Source organism: Ammospiza nelsoni, chromosome 1 (genome assembly GCF_027579445.1).
Source record: "Ammospiza nelsoni isolate bAmmNel1 chromosome 1, bAmmNel1.pri, whole genome shotgun sequence".
Classification (NCBI taxonomy): domain Eukaryota; kingdom Metazoa; phylum Chordata; class Aves; order Passeriformes; family Passerellidae; genus Ammospiza; species Ammospiza nelsoni.
In genome coordinates, this window is record NC_080633.1 from 11,328,732 (window position 1) to 11,345,473 (window position 16,742).

The window sequence follows — 16,742 nt, forward strand, 5'->3', positions numbered from 1 at the left end:
TCTTGTTCCCTTGCTCAACTTGAATTCCCAGTTTTCTCTTGTAACATTCCCCCAACGTGCTACTGGCATGGAGTTATCAAAGTGCCACTCTCTACAGCTCCCTGAAAGGAGGTTGTAGCCAGGTCGGTCTGTTCTCCCAGGCAGCCAGTGGCAGGACAAGAGGAAATGGTCTCAAGCTGCTAGGCGAGGTTTAGGTTGGACATTAGGAGGAATTTCTTCACAGAAAGGGTGATTAGACATTGGAATGGGCTGCCCAGGGAGGTGGTGAAGTCATGGTCCCTGGAGGTGTTTAAGGAAAGACTGGATGTGGCACTCAGTGCCATGGTCTGGTTGACACAGTGGCCTTCGATCACAGGGTGGACTCAATGATCTCTGAGGTCTTTTCCAACCTAAATGGTTCTGTGCTTCTGTAATTCCTTCATGGTTTGCTCTTATAATTTCTTAAGTTGCAGAAAAAAGCTCTGCTGATATTTGGAGATAAATCCACAGACAGCCTTTGGGAATGATGTGTGTAGCTCTTGCTGGAATTGAGTATTTTTAGCATATCTGAAACCTGAATGCACTCAAATGTGAGTGGGTTCCTTACCTGGGCCTCCTGTGGCCAGTGCCATCTCCTGTTGAGATGGGCAGTGGGGTTGTCCACATCTGGAGGGGTTTTAAACACAGTTCCTGGCTTCCCCTCAGGCTGCGGACTGCTTTATGTGAGGATATGCTTTGTTCCCCTAAAACAAAGGAAACTTGTGCAGAAAATGTGTTACCAAATTGAGCTTCCTTTAGGCTTTGTTTCTCAGTTTTACTAATAAAAAATAGAGGCATATTTGAGCCTTCAAATTTTGCTGGTTCCATACAACTGTAATTGTGTGTATTCAAGTTACCTTGAATAAATTCATTCTGAAAGCTCTGGTTTAGTCCATTTTCATCCCACACATGGATTTATACATGTAGATGCCTGTTTAAGTCTGTGAAAATGTGTTGCGTCCCAGTTTGATGGTAAATCCCAGTTTAAGTTGCAAATCAAAATGGAAAGAGCAGCGTTAACTTCTTTTTTGGTGCATTGCCAGCGAGAGTTCTGCATCAGCATTTCATGGTCTAACATTTTCCACGTTTTTTCTTTCCCCCCTTCCCCTATGTGTGAAATTTCAGCAGATTGTTATGCAAAGCAGTTTTGTGTCTCAGTGTGACTGGGAGACAGCTGTTGGGCCTAATGAGGAGTGCGAGCAGCGCAGCATTTCTGGTGATTGAGACCCACGCGGGGAGCAGGATGGTGCAGGCCAGGCACTGGTGTGTGCTGAGGAAGTGCCGTGCTGTCAGCTGGAAGTACACGCTCGGCTGCTCCCTGTGACAAGATAAATGAGTTTTGCTGGGGTTTGGCGGAGGCTGAAGCTTTTTTGGAGAATAGTTGTAGCACACCAAACTCCCTGTGGGACCCACAGTTTGAAGTGTCATCAGACTGCTTCCTCTTTGCTTGTTTCTTTCTTTTTTTTTCTTTAATGTCCTACAATACCTGTCATCTTTTTGAGTTATTAAAAATCTAATGTCTTCTAGCATTCAATTAACATGGGGGCTGATGATCTTTTGTTGACACTTTTTATTAATTTAGCCAAGGGAATGTTAACCAGAGTTTTATCTGGGTGAGAACAAACTGAAGATTAATATAAACAAAAATTAAATCTAGCCACATGAAATCAGAGGGAAAAGGCTTTTAATTTTTGTGATGTGGATGGGGTTATGGAAGCAATACTTTTGAAAGGTTGTTTGTTTATTGGCTGATTCTGTTAACTTCCTCCCACAGGCATTGTGTCCTTTTCTTCCTTCTCACCATTCCCCTTTGGTTGGGCTGAAATCCTGGTTTAGTTTATGTGTAGGAAGTGGCCTCTCTTCTTCTATTTTGTTTTAATTTAAAAAACCCAAATAAACACAAAACAAAAAAAAGTTGCTGAGATGCATATGTCATATTAAGAGATGCCCCAGTTGGAGTACCAGAGGAGACAGAATGTAATTTGTACTGCACAAGATCTGTGAGTGCAGCACTTGCTCGTGTTTTAGGTCTGTAGTGTTGAGCATGCTTTTGAATTTAGATGCATGTGATTTTTAAAAATATCAACTCATTATGTTCCACTTTAAGGTAAAAAAGAAAAAAACAAACCCAAAAACCTTTTTGTCTTTACTCTGGTGAATGAAGTGCTGATAACCCTCCCCAGAATTGTCAGGTTTGTGAGAATGATGATACTGTTTTGGCCTTTCTAGACTTAAAACTTCAAGCCTTGCAATCCTATTTTGAGAAGGAGATGTCTTTGAGAATTGAATTGAGTGTTTCCCTTAGAGGAGTCATGCTTTGTTTTTGTAAAGCATAGGGAATGTTATGCAGACATCCATATGCTGTTTGCTCTGGAACTGGGACCAAAATTCTTGGTCATAAACACTAGGTTCAGTAAGAAGTGTTTTTATATTTAGCCATTAAATTCAAAGCTCCTTATGTAAAAGATTGTTTTCATAGTCCCATGTGCTTGCAGATAGTTCATCCCAACCTGCAGGGCCTTGCAGGGCTGAGCTGAGGGTGAATGGAGGGCTAAGGCCACTAAGCACCTTTAAAGTTGTCACTGAAAAGAGATCAGCAGCTTTCCCTTTGCATTTGTATCTCTTGCCCTATTTCCAGAGAGCTACAGAAGAATTTAAATGGATTTTTATTTTATAAACTTTTGCTTGGTGTACGCAGTAATATCTGAACAGTTAAGCTGAAAGAGTAAGTTAAGCTGGAAAGGATTTTGTTATCTATTGAGAGTCTTTGGAGGAGCAGGAAGGATTGAGCTAACCTGGGGTTGGCATTCTGTTTTCCTGGCAATAGTTTTGAATGTTTTCATTTAAAAATGATAAATCTAAGGATTAGAGAACCTCATGTGGTCAAAGAAACTTAACCATGTTTGAAAGTGATAAATGATAAAGCAAAACCAATATGAGATCAAAGAAGCTGGAAAGCTCTTTAAAGTTTTGAAAAAAAAACACCCAAAAGTGGAGGGTTATTTTAAGACAGTTTCCCAATGTATTCCAACTGTAATTGGAATAAAATGTATGATGGGGAAAGAGATCAGATTTGTTTGTTGGCAGCAGAATACTAAAGCACAGTATATTCATTTTCCTGGAGATTTTCTATTACTTGAATTCTTTATGCTGTTGTGTGCTAGGAAGTCTCCCCATGTGTGTGGAAATTATGGAGATTGAATAGAAAATTTTAAACTTGTAAACTTTGCTTCAAATGTATTGCAGCAGTAGAGAGATTAGTAAAGGCCTGAATTTTTTTTTTATGAGCTTCTTTGTGTAAAGAACCAGTGAGAAGTGCAGATGTTGGTAAATTTAAAGGAGTTTGAGCTGGTAGGAGATAAGTTTGGTGGTAAGAACATGCCAGCTGTATTGTGCAGCAGCTTGACTGCAAGAGTGAGTTTTTTCCCCAAATAAGATGGTGCCTGATGAAAGAGACTCGGCAGTTGTGGCCTTCATGTATGTTTTGACTTTTTGTTCATAAAGTCTAGAAGATTATTCGAAGACCTCTTGGTTCTTTCTGTAATCATCTCCCTGGTGGCTTAGCTGCACTCTAATAATGTGTTAGGAAACTTGGTATCATGAAAAAAGTGGGCCTTCATCCTAATTAAAACTTAATTTGGTGTCAATTTAAATTAAGAGGCTTGCATAAACTGGTCCATTGTGACCTGGCTTGTGCTAATCTTAATCAGCAGCTTGGATAGGACATGAATTCAAATTTCTGCAGAACAACTAAAGTGACAGTAACAACTGACAACTTAAATTAAAATTACTAAGTTCTAAGAAATTGATGTGCATGACCCAAGTTACAAGATAGGTCATTAAATCAAATCTGTAGAAACAGAATTGAGAAGCCTTCCCTAAAAATGCTTTGTTAGTACATTATGTGGGCAGAAAATAACTGGCTTTGAGTTGGGAATTCACACAATTACAATGAAAATTGTAGTACAAAAGCTTTTAATTGGTTAATATGAAATAAAGGTAAAGTATTTAAAAATAATCATAGAATCATGAAAATTGCTTGAACCCAGTATATTGATGACATACTGTTATCTGAGGCTGTAAAATACAAAGATAATATAATTCTAAAATACAATTCTTTATAAAATAGCTTCTGGAAGTAATATGTTGGACTTCAATTGCTAGAAATATTCTCATGGGTCTTTCTCTGACTGCCCTTGTGCATTTCTAGGCATGCTAGGTAAAATTTGAAGAACTGTATGCTTGTCCTTCTTACTGCTAATTGCCATTTTTTATCTGACTCTCAGACTTCAGCTGCTTGTGAAACAGGACTAGAAATCACAATTAGAGATTGTTAATTGCTGTAGCTATTGGTTGTGGAGCTACACTGGGGACTTTGTGTGTGGATTACAGCATGTTCAAGTGTTGTGTACAGAACAGCTTTAGCTACATCTCGGGTGTTTGGGGCCTCCTCAATATCTGTGCAGTGAATGAAAATGTCTGGGATAATTCTACAGAAATCTTTGGGTGGAAAGAAAAGCTTGGTTACTGTTCTAAAATGACTTAAGAAGATTTGTACTCTATGCTAGTAATTCTATTGGGGTTGTGTGATAAACCTGCAGAACTTCAAAAGTGAATTCAGGCCCAAGACTGGGCCTCTTTAGCTCATGTCAGAATGAGTGGAATATGAAAGATGCCTCCAGAGTGAGTCTCTACTGTTGGGCTCCTTCTCTTAGCACTTGGGCCACTCAAGCCCTGTTCACCTTAATTCTAGTAAGAATATTTTTTACTTTAAAACTAATTGCTTGGAATTTTAAAATTTCAGATTACTCTGCTTAAAAAAAAAAAAAAATGCAAACTACATGTGCTAAAGGAAGCACGGGAGCAGAAAGCGAAACTTTAAATCAGATGCTAGTTTAATAAATAGTTTAGAGTTTGACATCTTTGTCTTTGCTCTTGGTTGTTTAGCACTGTGACATCTGCAGTTTTCACTGTGGGAGACAACGTTGTTTCTGGTAGTGATGACCGTACAGTAAAAGTTTGGGATTTGAAAAACATGAGGAGTCCCATTGCAACCATCCGCACAGATTCTGCAATCAACAGGTGAGCAGATCTCTGGGTTACTGCTTTGCTTAATTCGTGCTTTCTTAATTCATTCTTAATTTCTTTCACATGTGGGAGTGGTTTAAAGCTGTGCCACAGAGGTTTAGATGGACATTTCTTTCCTGAGAGGGTGGTCAAACAGGTTTCCTGGAGAGGTGGTTGATACACAAAGCCTTCCAGTATTTATGAATTATTTGGCCAATACCCTTAATAACCTGCTTTAAGCTTTGGTCAGGCCTGAATTGGTGAGGTAGTTGGACTGGATGATTGTTGCAGGTACCTCTCAACTGAAATAGTCTATTCTATTAATTCACTGAATATACATCTATTTTTTGTCCCTGAAATTAAACTTGAGATTTATAAGAATTTGAAAAAGGTCTGAAATGGTTCTCTAAAGTACAGGTGTGATCAACATTAAGTTTTAGTAAGTACATTGCTTTTAAGAAATTTTCTATAAGAAAATGTGGATGTTAAGGCTATTTGAGGATCTAGTACAATAGAAAATTGTTGGGAAGATAAAAGTCTGACAAGAAAGTCTCATAGCTATGTATGCTTGGCAGAAAGATTTTTAAATGTAGTGTGATGAAGGAATAGAGATGGAAGCAAGTTTTGATATAGAAGAAAAGAATTGCTGAGCCAGTATTACTGGATAACCAAGAAGGCAAAGGGTGTGTTAGTTAGAAGGGGTTTTATGACTTAGAGCAAAGGATAAACCTACCTCAAACAAGGTGTTTTTACCAAGCAGAAAGATAGCACAGGCAAACAAGTCAGCAAAGTTGCAAGCAGGAAAAAAGTCTCAGAATTTTCCACTGCAAGAAAACTGAAAAACAACTTCTAGCTTAAACTGTAATGTACTAACTTTTAGTGATTGGAGAATAGTAACATGAATATGGTAATTATAGTAGTGATGAGAGGCTATAGATAAAAGTTAAGGAATAGATTGGTTCTGCTGTATTAAGATGCTCAGCAAAGAAAAGTATATAATGCAATGTAACCAAAACCAAAGGGTCTCCAGGCCTGCCTGCAGCTGGAGCTGACAGCTGTAGGCACAGGTTCTGTCACCCATGACCCTGGACTGCTGTAACCTCTTGGATAGAATAAACTGCATTTTGGAGAGCCCCTGGAGTCCCACATCCCTCATTTCGGCTCTTGCAGAGAACACCTCAATGGTTCAATATTTATTTTCTCTTTCCATTTGTGACTTCTAGCCAGGAAAAATTCAGCTGCATCCCTTCCCGTGAGCTTAAATTTGTGCTGTCAGTTTCTAATTGCCAGGCCTGTTGTTTGCTCCCCACCTCCTTTGTCCCTTCTCTGCAGGATTAACGTGTGTGTTGGCCAGAGGATCATCGCCCTTCCCCACGACAACCGGCAGGTGCGGCTGTTCGACATGTCCGGGGTGCGGCTGGCGCGGCTGCCCCGCAGCAACAGACAGGTACCTGCAGGGCTGCCCCTCCCTGCCCCTGTCCCTCCTCAGGCAGGGTAAAACGGCATTTGCCTCTGTCTGCCTTACAGCTGAGCAAATGCTGAGTGCCACTGTGTCACAGACATCTTTTATGAAAAATCTTTTCCTTAGCATTTTTTCTCCTGAGAGGCTGAGAGGCCTCAGAACAAAATGTAAACATTGATTATCTGCTGCTGTGGAATGCAACAGGTGAATCTGTGATTGGTCTCATAAAGTTGTTTCTAATTAATGGCCAATCACAGTCAGCTGTCTTGGACTGTCTGTCCGAGACACAAGCTTTTGTTATCATTCTTTCTTTTTCTATTCTTAGCTAGCCTTCTGATGAAATCCTTTCTTCTATTCTTTTAGTATAGTTTGAGTATATATCATAAAATAATAACTCAGGCCTTCTGAAACATGGAGTCAGATCCTCGTCTCTTCCCTCATCCTCGGACCCCTGTGAACACGGTCACAGCACTGGTCTCAATAAATACGCCCTTAGTTATTCAAAATAACCAACATGGTGATCTGAAATGTTTTCAACGTTTTTATTGGAGTTGGTGATGGTGTTTCAAGTGAATTTTATCACAATGTTTCCCCTTACTAAAGTGAAACACATATCTGCCTTCTCTATGAAATGGAAAAAGTGTGTAAGAGCATTTCTGATGTGTTTTAATGCCTTGATGTGAATCATGTCAGAAAAATGGCTCACTATGAGGTTTAATGGTGATTTTCTCACGGTGATTTTTTTTTATTTTTAATTATACAGTGTGTAGCTGGTTTATATATTCCAAGCCGGATGGGGCTCTGAGTGACCAGGTGTACTAGAAAGTGTCCCTGCCCATGGCAGGAAGGTTGGAACCAGATGATCTTTAAGGTCCCTTCCAACCCAAACCATTTTGTGATTCTATGACATAGAAACATAGAGGGAAAACGTGAAGGTCAGTTTTGTGAGGTCACCTTGTATGACTTGGTGATAAATTTCATTTTTTTTCTTCTATGCTTATTCACATACATTCTAGATACATCCTACCATGTAATAAACCATCCTTGCTGCAGCCATCAGGTTTTGTGCATTTATGGCACTATTTGGCATGGCAAGCATGACTAATGGAGAAATCAGACTAAGTGAAATTAATTGGATTATGTCACATAAATAGGCCTTTTTGGGGGTTGATTCAGCAGTTCTTGACAGAATTTAGGAAGGACTTCTAAGACTTACTTAATCTCTCTTAGATTTTTTTTCTAATTTAGGTAGGTTTTAAAATTTATTATAGTCTTGAGGAGTTTTTTGTGTATGTGTGCATGTTTTCCTTTTTTTCCTTAGTAGTTCCATTCAAGCTGACACTACTGAAATCATGACTTTATTTATTTCTTTTTTAACCTGAATGTTGGTCAGAACCCTATTTTGGACATTTTTGTTGCTACTGAACTATATGCATCAGTATCACACTCTTCCTGCCTGCAGTATTATCACTCCTGAATTATGGATGTTATGGACACTTAGTCTTGCAGGCTTGTTACAAAATAGTTGCCATCAAGTAATTCCTTATTTTAAGTCTGATTTTATAACTAAAAATGCTAAAATCAAAATTTGATTTGCTTTTGTGAAGAAAATATAACTAGATAGCAAACAGACCTTGGAAAACTCAAAAAATTTTGACGCACCTTTTTGTATACATCTGTCCTTATGGAAGCAGTGCTGGTGCTGAGGAGTCACATCATTATGAAGACTTTTAGCATACAGATGCAGGTATCAGTGACCTGTAGGATTCTCAAGAGCTGTTTGCAGAGAGTGGGCTGAGGATTGGCAGGGCTGAGTTGCAGTGAGCTGTTGCCCAGCAGTCCCAGTCCGTGTCAGTAACAGCACTGTCTCCCTCCCACGCGGTGGCAGGGGCACAGGAGGATGGTTTGCTGCTGTGCCTGGTGTGAGGACCATCCCATCTGCAACCTCTTCACGTGTGGGTTTGACCGCCAGGCCATCGGCTGGAACATCAACATCCCTGCTCTGCTACAGGAGAAGTGAAGTGCTGGGAGTTTCTGCGTTTGTGTCGCCGTGGACTTCTACACCTGGGCAGACTGCTCTGAACACTGGTCTGCTGTGGCTGTAACAGCTCTTCCCTGAGGGGAGACTTGAGCAAGTGTTGTTCTTGTTACCACATTGTGCACAGTTTGCATGGGTTGTACAGAAAAATGTGATTTTTTAAGAATTAGTTTGTCTTGTGTATGAAATTTTATATTTTGGCATCCACTGGTCAATATGTTCACTGTTGCGTAGAGCACATAAATGTTCATAAGTTATTTAGCATTTAATAGTTACACAGTAGGGCATTCCATTTGTGACATAAATGTGAAACTTATGTAATTACTGTAGAGAGTGTATACAGTCTGTTACGTTTTTCCATGACTCTACATATCTGCCTTGTGTTAAAAGGAATCTGCAGGGCTAAAACTTTGAAATGAAGTGTGAATTTTGCTAGTTGTATGATTGTAAACATTTTCCTGTTTGCATCTGATTTAAATACTTTTTTTAGTGCTGCCATATAGTGCAACTTGAACTCCATTTTTACTCCGGTTACTAGAGAAATAGTAGATTTGAGAAGGAAAATGCAAGAAACTTGTAGTGAGTACAGACTGCCAGGTTTATTTGTGATCTTTTTTGTACTTTTTATTTCGAAAAAAAAAAAAAAAGAAAGATTCATTCTGCCCTTCTTATATAAAGTGATTCTGAAACCTCATCACATTTCATATTAGCAAAAATCCAGAATATTACGATTCTAATCACTGAAATCTAGTCAAGCAAATTCTGAAGCACTTTAGTTTATAGCTATTGTTATAAACCATTTATGAACGTTTGACTTTACCAGTGAATGTGAGCTAACCTTTGTAAGAAGGATTAATTCCTTTTGGTGATCTGCCCAGAAAGGAAATAGTTTATTTGGGGGTTGATGATTTTGTTTATGTACCTACAGTGAGCATACTTTTAATTGTGTTCACTTCCCTTATTTTTATTTTGAGCCAGCAATACAAAGTAAATGAGTACTACCTCAAAAATGAATGTTGGTCAAGATGCATCAAATCTCTCTGTAGCCTAGAAAAAAGCACCTTTGGTCTGTGGCTGAAGTACTATCTCTGACAGGAGAGGAAAGACAATCATACTACATGTGATTCTTAAGGTAGTTAACACATAAAGCTGGTGGAGCAATACACTGTCAGCATCATGTGCCACCCAGCCATGACAGGGGCACTGCAGTCTCTGTCCTGTTCCAAAAGGGGGTAATTAGCATACCTCTCCCTTCTTTCTCCCAAATGATCTTTGGTTTTGCTCCTCACTGTGTTTAGCTGTTTTTGCACTGGCAGTGGGGTGTTACTCTGCAGCTGCTGCTATCAGTAAATGCAGGTGGCAGCTGGTGTCTTGGAAAGAATGGAAGGGCTGCCTCAGACAGACACTTGGTTTTGGCTGAAGGGAAATGCTGCCCCAACTGTCTGACATATCACAGTGTAAGATGAAGGGTGGGGGTAAGGAAGGGTGCCCTCTGACAGTGGGAATCTTGGGGTTCATGGTGGCTTGGCAGATGTATTAGGAGCTCTGTATCTCATCATCATGATTCTGTGCAACTACAGCTGTGCTCATGTCCTCTGCATCACTGTTTATAATGATTAAGATATGTGTTAGCTGGTTCTCCTGTTAACTAACATTTGTGTGGCATGGGAGTACAGTGGGATGGGATGGGATAGTGAATGCATCAGTGAGGAATGGAAGGAAAATGGGGGTCCTAAACATTGTTTTGGACTGTAACATTAAGGAAACACAAAATATTTAATGGAGAATATATGTTGTGTCCTTGTAGTACACGTCATCAGAGTGGTTTGATCCCTTGTTTTTTTCTGTTACGGGGTTTGGGATTTTTTCTTGAGAGGCAAGATGGACAACTGCACTGGAATAATCTTAAATACTAAAACTAGTGAGGTTGCAAAAAGCAGCTGCAGAGTTTTAAGTCTTCTGGTGGTAAGAGTTAAATGATGGTGACAATGTTTATTTTCACTTTTTTTTTTTCTCCTGGATTTTTTGCTCTGGGTTAAAGCCATTTGTTGTTGCGTTACAGGTTTTATTCTTTAAGAAAACAAGACTCACTTTCTTTTAGTTGGTAACAGAGAGAACTTTACAAAGGTTTATGCTGTTTTTTAAAACAAGAGAAAAGTGTCTGGCCAGTACAAACAGTTTCTCCAGCATGGCCTGCATGTAGGATCTGGACAATGGCTCTCCTCTATTACCTGAGGCAGAGGAGAGGGTCACTGGTTTTGGTCCTGCTAAACTAAAGTGTCTAAGCTTCTCTCATACATATGTAGTACAGAACCACTGGACTCTATGCAGTTTAATCATCATTGCTGCAAACTTTTTATATCACCAGAGGGGCCATCCTCTGGCACCAGAATGGGTGAAACATTACATGGTTTCATTTTGAAAAGAATCAACCAAACAAGGTGCTAGAGCCACGTTCTTATGAGCAGGCTAATACTTAAATCAGCTGAACACTGAACTATCACTTAGTGTAGTTTTCTGTACTGTAGTGAAGGGTAAGCCAAACTGCCATTCCTCTGGAAGCTAAACATATGAGCAGGGGTAGTGAATATACCACATTGACTAAATATGTGGAAAACATTTCATGGCTCTAAATGTTCTAAAGAGTGTTTTTTCAGCACTAACAATGTCCAGCATTTCATTAAATGGAGCAGAGTTGCAGTTGCAGTTTCAGTATTGTGCAGAATTTCACAGAAAACTCATCACCAGGCAAAACCAAGCTTCTGTGTCTTTCTCTCAAGCAATGCACATCAATTTTCACAAAGTTTGTGTATACTTTACAATCAGAAAGATCTGGAATGAGACATCTTATTTGTTGCCTAAATCTATGAAAACTACCTTTTGGGGAAAAGAATTTATAAGTTATGTGGAACCACTTTTTATTATTCTGCTAATTTGTTTTTAGATGTAAAATGTTTTTCTTCATTACAATTCAAAATGCATTAAAACATTCAACAATTTTTTTTTGCAATTTGCTGTTTTTCTGTGTTGCATTAAGGTTACTGTTGATGTTAATATTTCAATTTTTTTGTAGTCAAAGATCTCCCTAGTCACTTTCCACTCTTCTACTAAAAAAAGTTTGTTTCTGAGGCATTGATGAGCACAGTTTGGAAGAGAGGGACAAGTCTGTTTATTACAGTGAGTCTTCTGTAGCACTAATTGTCACACTGCCAGTAAAGGGTGTTCAGGACTGCATTTGTACTGTCTGCTCCCATTCTTTATGAAAAAAATTGTAATTGCATCTTGTTATGCAGATTATGCAGAAGTTTCCATGACTTTTCACCCCACTTTACAAACTGATATTTTGAAATGAAATCTAAGCAATTTTTAAATGTTTAGAATACAGTGAAAGTATTGCAAAACTACTCTAATGAGGAGAACCCACCCTCAGTTTTTCTGTAGGTTAAAGGTAGGTTGCTTGTTGGACCCACGTTCAAACCAAAGCTGTGTAGTTTTGGAGTAAAACCCAAAGAACTTGGTGTTGTTGAAAGCCTTGGGTTTCAGAAGCCAAGGCAGAGTCTTGGCTGGTGCCTGAGTGCACCTTATTCTCCTTCAATGTGCTTTGGATTCCTCATTTGGCCTTAATCAGTTGCTGGTGGTGTAGACCAAAAATAAGAGACTGGAGTTCCAAGGTAGCACAACTGACATAAGGGCTGGGTTGTGACAATGCCAAACCTTGGGCTTCAGTTGATTTTAGCTGAGGGCTTACAAATCAGGCTTTACTGCCAACTGACTTAAACTTAGTATTTCTAGTATCATTTTAAACCCCTGAGTAAATATCATGTACAACTAGTGGTTTCAGGAGTCTGTCTGTGTTTAAACCTGAAGATGAGCTGCAGGAGAACCACTCTGTCATGCACCGTAGTTTGCTCTTTAGACCGGCATAGAAATTTTATTTAATGCTCTGTTGAGACCTGAGTATGTCTCTGAAAAATTACTCAGCCTTGTGATATTTTATTTTTAAGGAGTTGTTGTTACCTTTTCTAATTCCCAAAGGTCAGAGTTTTCTGAACATAAGTAATTTGCAGGAGCTTACAGAGGAAATCCTGTTTAATTCAAACAATAAATCCTGGTCAAAACTTAGCATTAACTGGGAGAGGTGTTATAGTGGAGCACTGTGGGATTTTGTAGATGTGCTGCTTGTCAATGTCCTCCAAGTGAGAATATTCAGTACTACCACAAGGGGCTGTTTCTCAGAGGTGTAGGGTTGAGGTTGGTAGGTGTTTGCAGCGTTGAACCCAAGTTCCTGAATTTGCAGCTTGGATATTTTGTACAGGTTTGGGGTGTTTCTGGCATGGTTCAGCATGCCATGTAGAAGCTGGATTTCAAGCATTCAGACTTAGTCCAGGAAAATAGAAATGGTGCAAAGTGTCAGTGGTGGCATGTACAATAGAAGAGAGTTTATGTAGAAAAAACCCCAGAGTTCTGCCTCTGCCTTGAATTGTTTTGAAAATAGAAGCTTCAGCCTGGCTGGTGACTGCTGTGCAGTGGAATGACACAATTGCAAGTTAATTGTATTGCTTGACTCTGCTTGAAGCTTCATTTCCATTTGTTGGAAACTGTTACAGTTCTGCCTCCTTCTACTGAAACTTGTCATACTTGGCATTTGTTTAAGTTTGACAATAATTTTACGTAGTTCCTCTCCCACTAGTATTTGTGGGAGTTTGTCTCTCTAGGGCAGAACAAATTTAGTTACACCTTTTTTTCAAAGCCCCATACCAATGGAACAAGACCATCCAGCAGTCCTGTGCAGGGAGGAGAGAACTGACTGATCTCCATGTGCACTTCATCATCTTAATGATTTTCTTTAATTGTTCAGGTGAAAATTTTTAGTAATGGAAGTTGCTTGAAGGCTGTATGCATTAATGGTCTGGGGTTAGTGAAGGCTGAATCAAGTCTGTGCACCTTAACTGCTGAGAGAAAATAGATTTGCAGTGTTGTAGGTGACTTAAGGCTTTGGAAAGGAGCATGCAGTGATTTCAAGTGCTGCAGAAGAGTTATAGAGGAAGACTTTCCCTTACTTTGGAGCTTCTGTGCTGTATGCAAGAGTGGTGACCCAGCATTTGAGGAGGAATTAAGATCATTTGAGAAACACAGAGGCACATCTGTGGTGAAAGTGTTTAAACTGCAGATGAGGAACACAGAGGAAGAATAATGAAGGGGAATGAGAAACTGGAATAAAATTGGGACAGCTGTGGGCGGTAGGCAGAAAAAAAAATGCAAAGTGGTTCATAGGAGTGCATGTCTAAAAGGTGGAATTTATTGGTCAGTTGGGGATAAACTGCTGGGAAGTCAGTGTCTGGTGAATGCCCCTGACTTAGGGAGGAGAAAGGAAAACAGAGAAGGGAACATGGCAAGGCCAGCCTGCAAAGGGGAAAACAGCAGGACTGAGCTCAGGGGAAGCATGGATATTGGGATGTACTAATGGCTAGAGCCTAGAATGGAAACAACTGGAAGTTAAGATTCGTTTGCTTTTTTTAAATCAGTCTTCTTGGTTTCTACATCCTTGATTTTGGGGGAAAAGCTTATTACAAAGTGAGAGAGAGACAAATTTATTTGCATATATTGAATTTTCCATTCCAAGAGTTGCAACGGTGCAGAGATCACTCAACAGCTGATGCATTGCTAGGATTACAAATTACAAGGATTTGTAATCTTAGCAGAGAAGTGCAGATGTTACATGCAATCTCCAGGTATGGCAGCAGGGCATGTGGTTAATTAGGAGTCACTCCCAGACTGGAAATTTCTTGAGTGAATAGTGGATTTGGGAGAAGTAGAAGATATTTTGCACAATCCCTTTGAGAATGTTATGCCAGTCCAGAAAGAATCACAGTGGTTTTGGTTGGAAGGGACCTTTAAAGGCCACCTAGTCCAACCACCCTGCAATGAGCAGGGACATCTGCAACTAGACCAGGTTGCTCAGAGCCCTGTCCAACCTGACCTTGAATGTTTCCAGAGATGGAGCATCCAACACCTCCCTTGGCACCCTGTGAAACACTGGCACAAGGGAAGTTTTATTAAATGCTTCTTTCTTATATCTAGTCTAAGTTGACCCTGTTTTACTTAAGTTGACCCCTTGCCCTATCACAACAGGCTCTTCTAAAAATTTTATTTCTAACTTTCTTAGAGGCCTCGTTCAAGCACTGGAAGGTTCAGTATTTTAGGCCTGAACAGCCTGAATTGACTGGGGAATCTCTCTAAGCAAACCATCCAAACATAGAGATTGCATCAGGGAGATACTGCTGTGTTTCAGTAGTGCCTTAGTTCTGGGAGAGGCAGAACTGGCCTTTCCTTCAAATTTTCACCTTGTTGATCTGTCAAAATTTGACAGTCTCGTTCACAAATCCAAGTGGAAATATGTATAGATTTTGACTTCAGTGATCAAAAGTCTGGCTCCAGTTGGCCGCAGTGATTTTGGTCAAAGTATAAATCTTAAATACAGACAGGATCAGTCTTACACTGTGGCATTTTGACAGTAAGGAAAACAACTGTATGACTTCATCAAATAATGCCATACACTTATGTGGATTTAGCATTTAATACTTTCAATGATTTACTTTTAATGATTTTTTTTTATACTTTTAATGATTTTTTTAAAGCATGTTACTCCTTAACGTGCTTAATTTGGATAAAGAGAGAAATCTCAATTTTGTTGGGTTTTTTTAAACCTTATTTAAATTTTTGCTAGGTCACTGAGATCAGCCTTGTACAGACACAAAACTGAACCTGAGTATTTTGTGGAGCAGTCTGTCCTCTGTGATGTCTGAGCATACAGAAAGGTGAGTAATCCTAACAATAAGAAAGAGTAAAATCTGACACACCACACCACAAACACCACTGAAATCAGGTTGATGGTGTAATAAAAACATAAAGTACGGTATTAAGCATTAAAAGGGAGAGACATGAAGGAAAGGCAAAACTTTTCAGCAGCTCTTTAAAGAGTAGAGGGCGTAGTGATGATATCATTATTAATTAAGGTTGTTTTTCAGTGTGGATAATTGCAGGACATGTTGTTTTGGCCTCTCGTGTTTTCTGAAGCTTGTGAAAGCTGTCTCTGCCAGAAGGCTGTCAGGATGTTGGATGCTGTCATTGAGTGGTGCCATCTTCAAAGGTGCTGAGCTCCCCTCACAGTCTGATGGGTGGTTGCTAGCTTGGAAAATCAGATTCATGAGCCTAAATATGGATCTAGAAACTTCATTTCAGGAGCCTGTTTTTGAAAATGATACCCTAATTTTGTATATATTTTATATTGCCGCTGAATTAATGATCTGAAAAGTTCTTGGCCACAGATGCATGGTTTGCTGAAATATAAGGAAAGCAGAGAAATTATTTTCCCTCCCAAATTATATAAGGCTACTTAGAGTTTACTGTTGGGAAACTGAAGCTACACTGCATCAGTTCCAGATGTAACTGCTTACTGCTCAGTGAACAAACACTTCCTGTCAGATGCTCATTTTCCATCTTGCAAAAATCTCACCAAAGCAGACATGATAGCATGAGCTTTCCATAGCAAAGGAAACAGAAGGATTGGCTGATCATAAATGTGGATAGATAGATGATAGATAGATAAATAAGATAAATAGATAGATAGATAGATAGATAGATAGATAGATAGATAGATAGATAGATAGATAAAAATCCCAGACATTTCTGGGATTTCATAGATTCCCAGACATAGATTTCCCAGACATTTCCCATAGATTTCCCAGCCATTTCTATAATTTCATAGATAGATAAATATATAAAAATCCCAGACATTTCTGCCATTACCAGCAAAACTGAGGAAATCAAACCTCACTATATGTGTATGGCTCTGACCATCCAAACTGATGCTGTGTTTCTGTGAAAATATGATGTTTTGGTAGATCTCTCCTGTGCTTACTTGAGGACACTACTGGATGCCCATCTGCAGATGAGCTATCAAGGGGGATTTTTGATGTCCAGAAACAAGTGTAAAAACAGGAGGTAACAGAGGAGGTACATACTTCTATCTCCAAATGGTTTTTAACCAGAAAATACAATTTCCTTGAATTAAGCAAATGCACAGCATTTACTTACTTTGGTGCAGGCATGTGAGCCCTTGCACCTGAAATGGCATCAAATGAAACTTGCTTGTAA

The 16,742-nt window shown here is 39.4% G+C and overlaps 1 protein-coding gene across 3 annotated transcripts in view; it reads left to right on the forward strand.

Annotated features, from left to right (window-relative positions):
- WDR37 (WD repeat domain 37) overlaps positions 1–15,403 on the forward strand; it is a 48,397-nt gene extending 32,994 nt beyond the window's left edge. For 2 of the 3 annotated variants that reach the window (XM_059475435.1, XM_059475442.1), the window contains 3 exons: positions 4,966–5,100; positions 6,418–6,532; positions 8,436–11,595. In XM_059475435.1, the coding sequence (XP_059331418.1) occupies positions 4,966–5,100; positions 6,418–6,532; positions 8,436–8,567 (382 nt within the window). In that variant the 3' untranslated portion in view covers positions 8,568–11,595. Of the gene's footprint in view, positions 1–4,965; positions 5,101–6,417; positions 6,533–8,435; positions 11,596–15,312 lie in introns of those variants that run through there. The other variant, XM_059475450.1, reaches the window with a different exon arrangement.
- Positions 15,404–16,742: the final 1,339 nt, after the last annotated feature.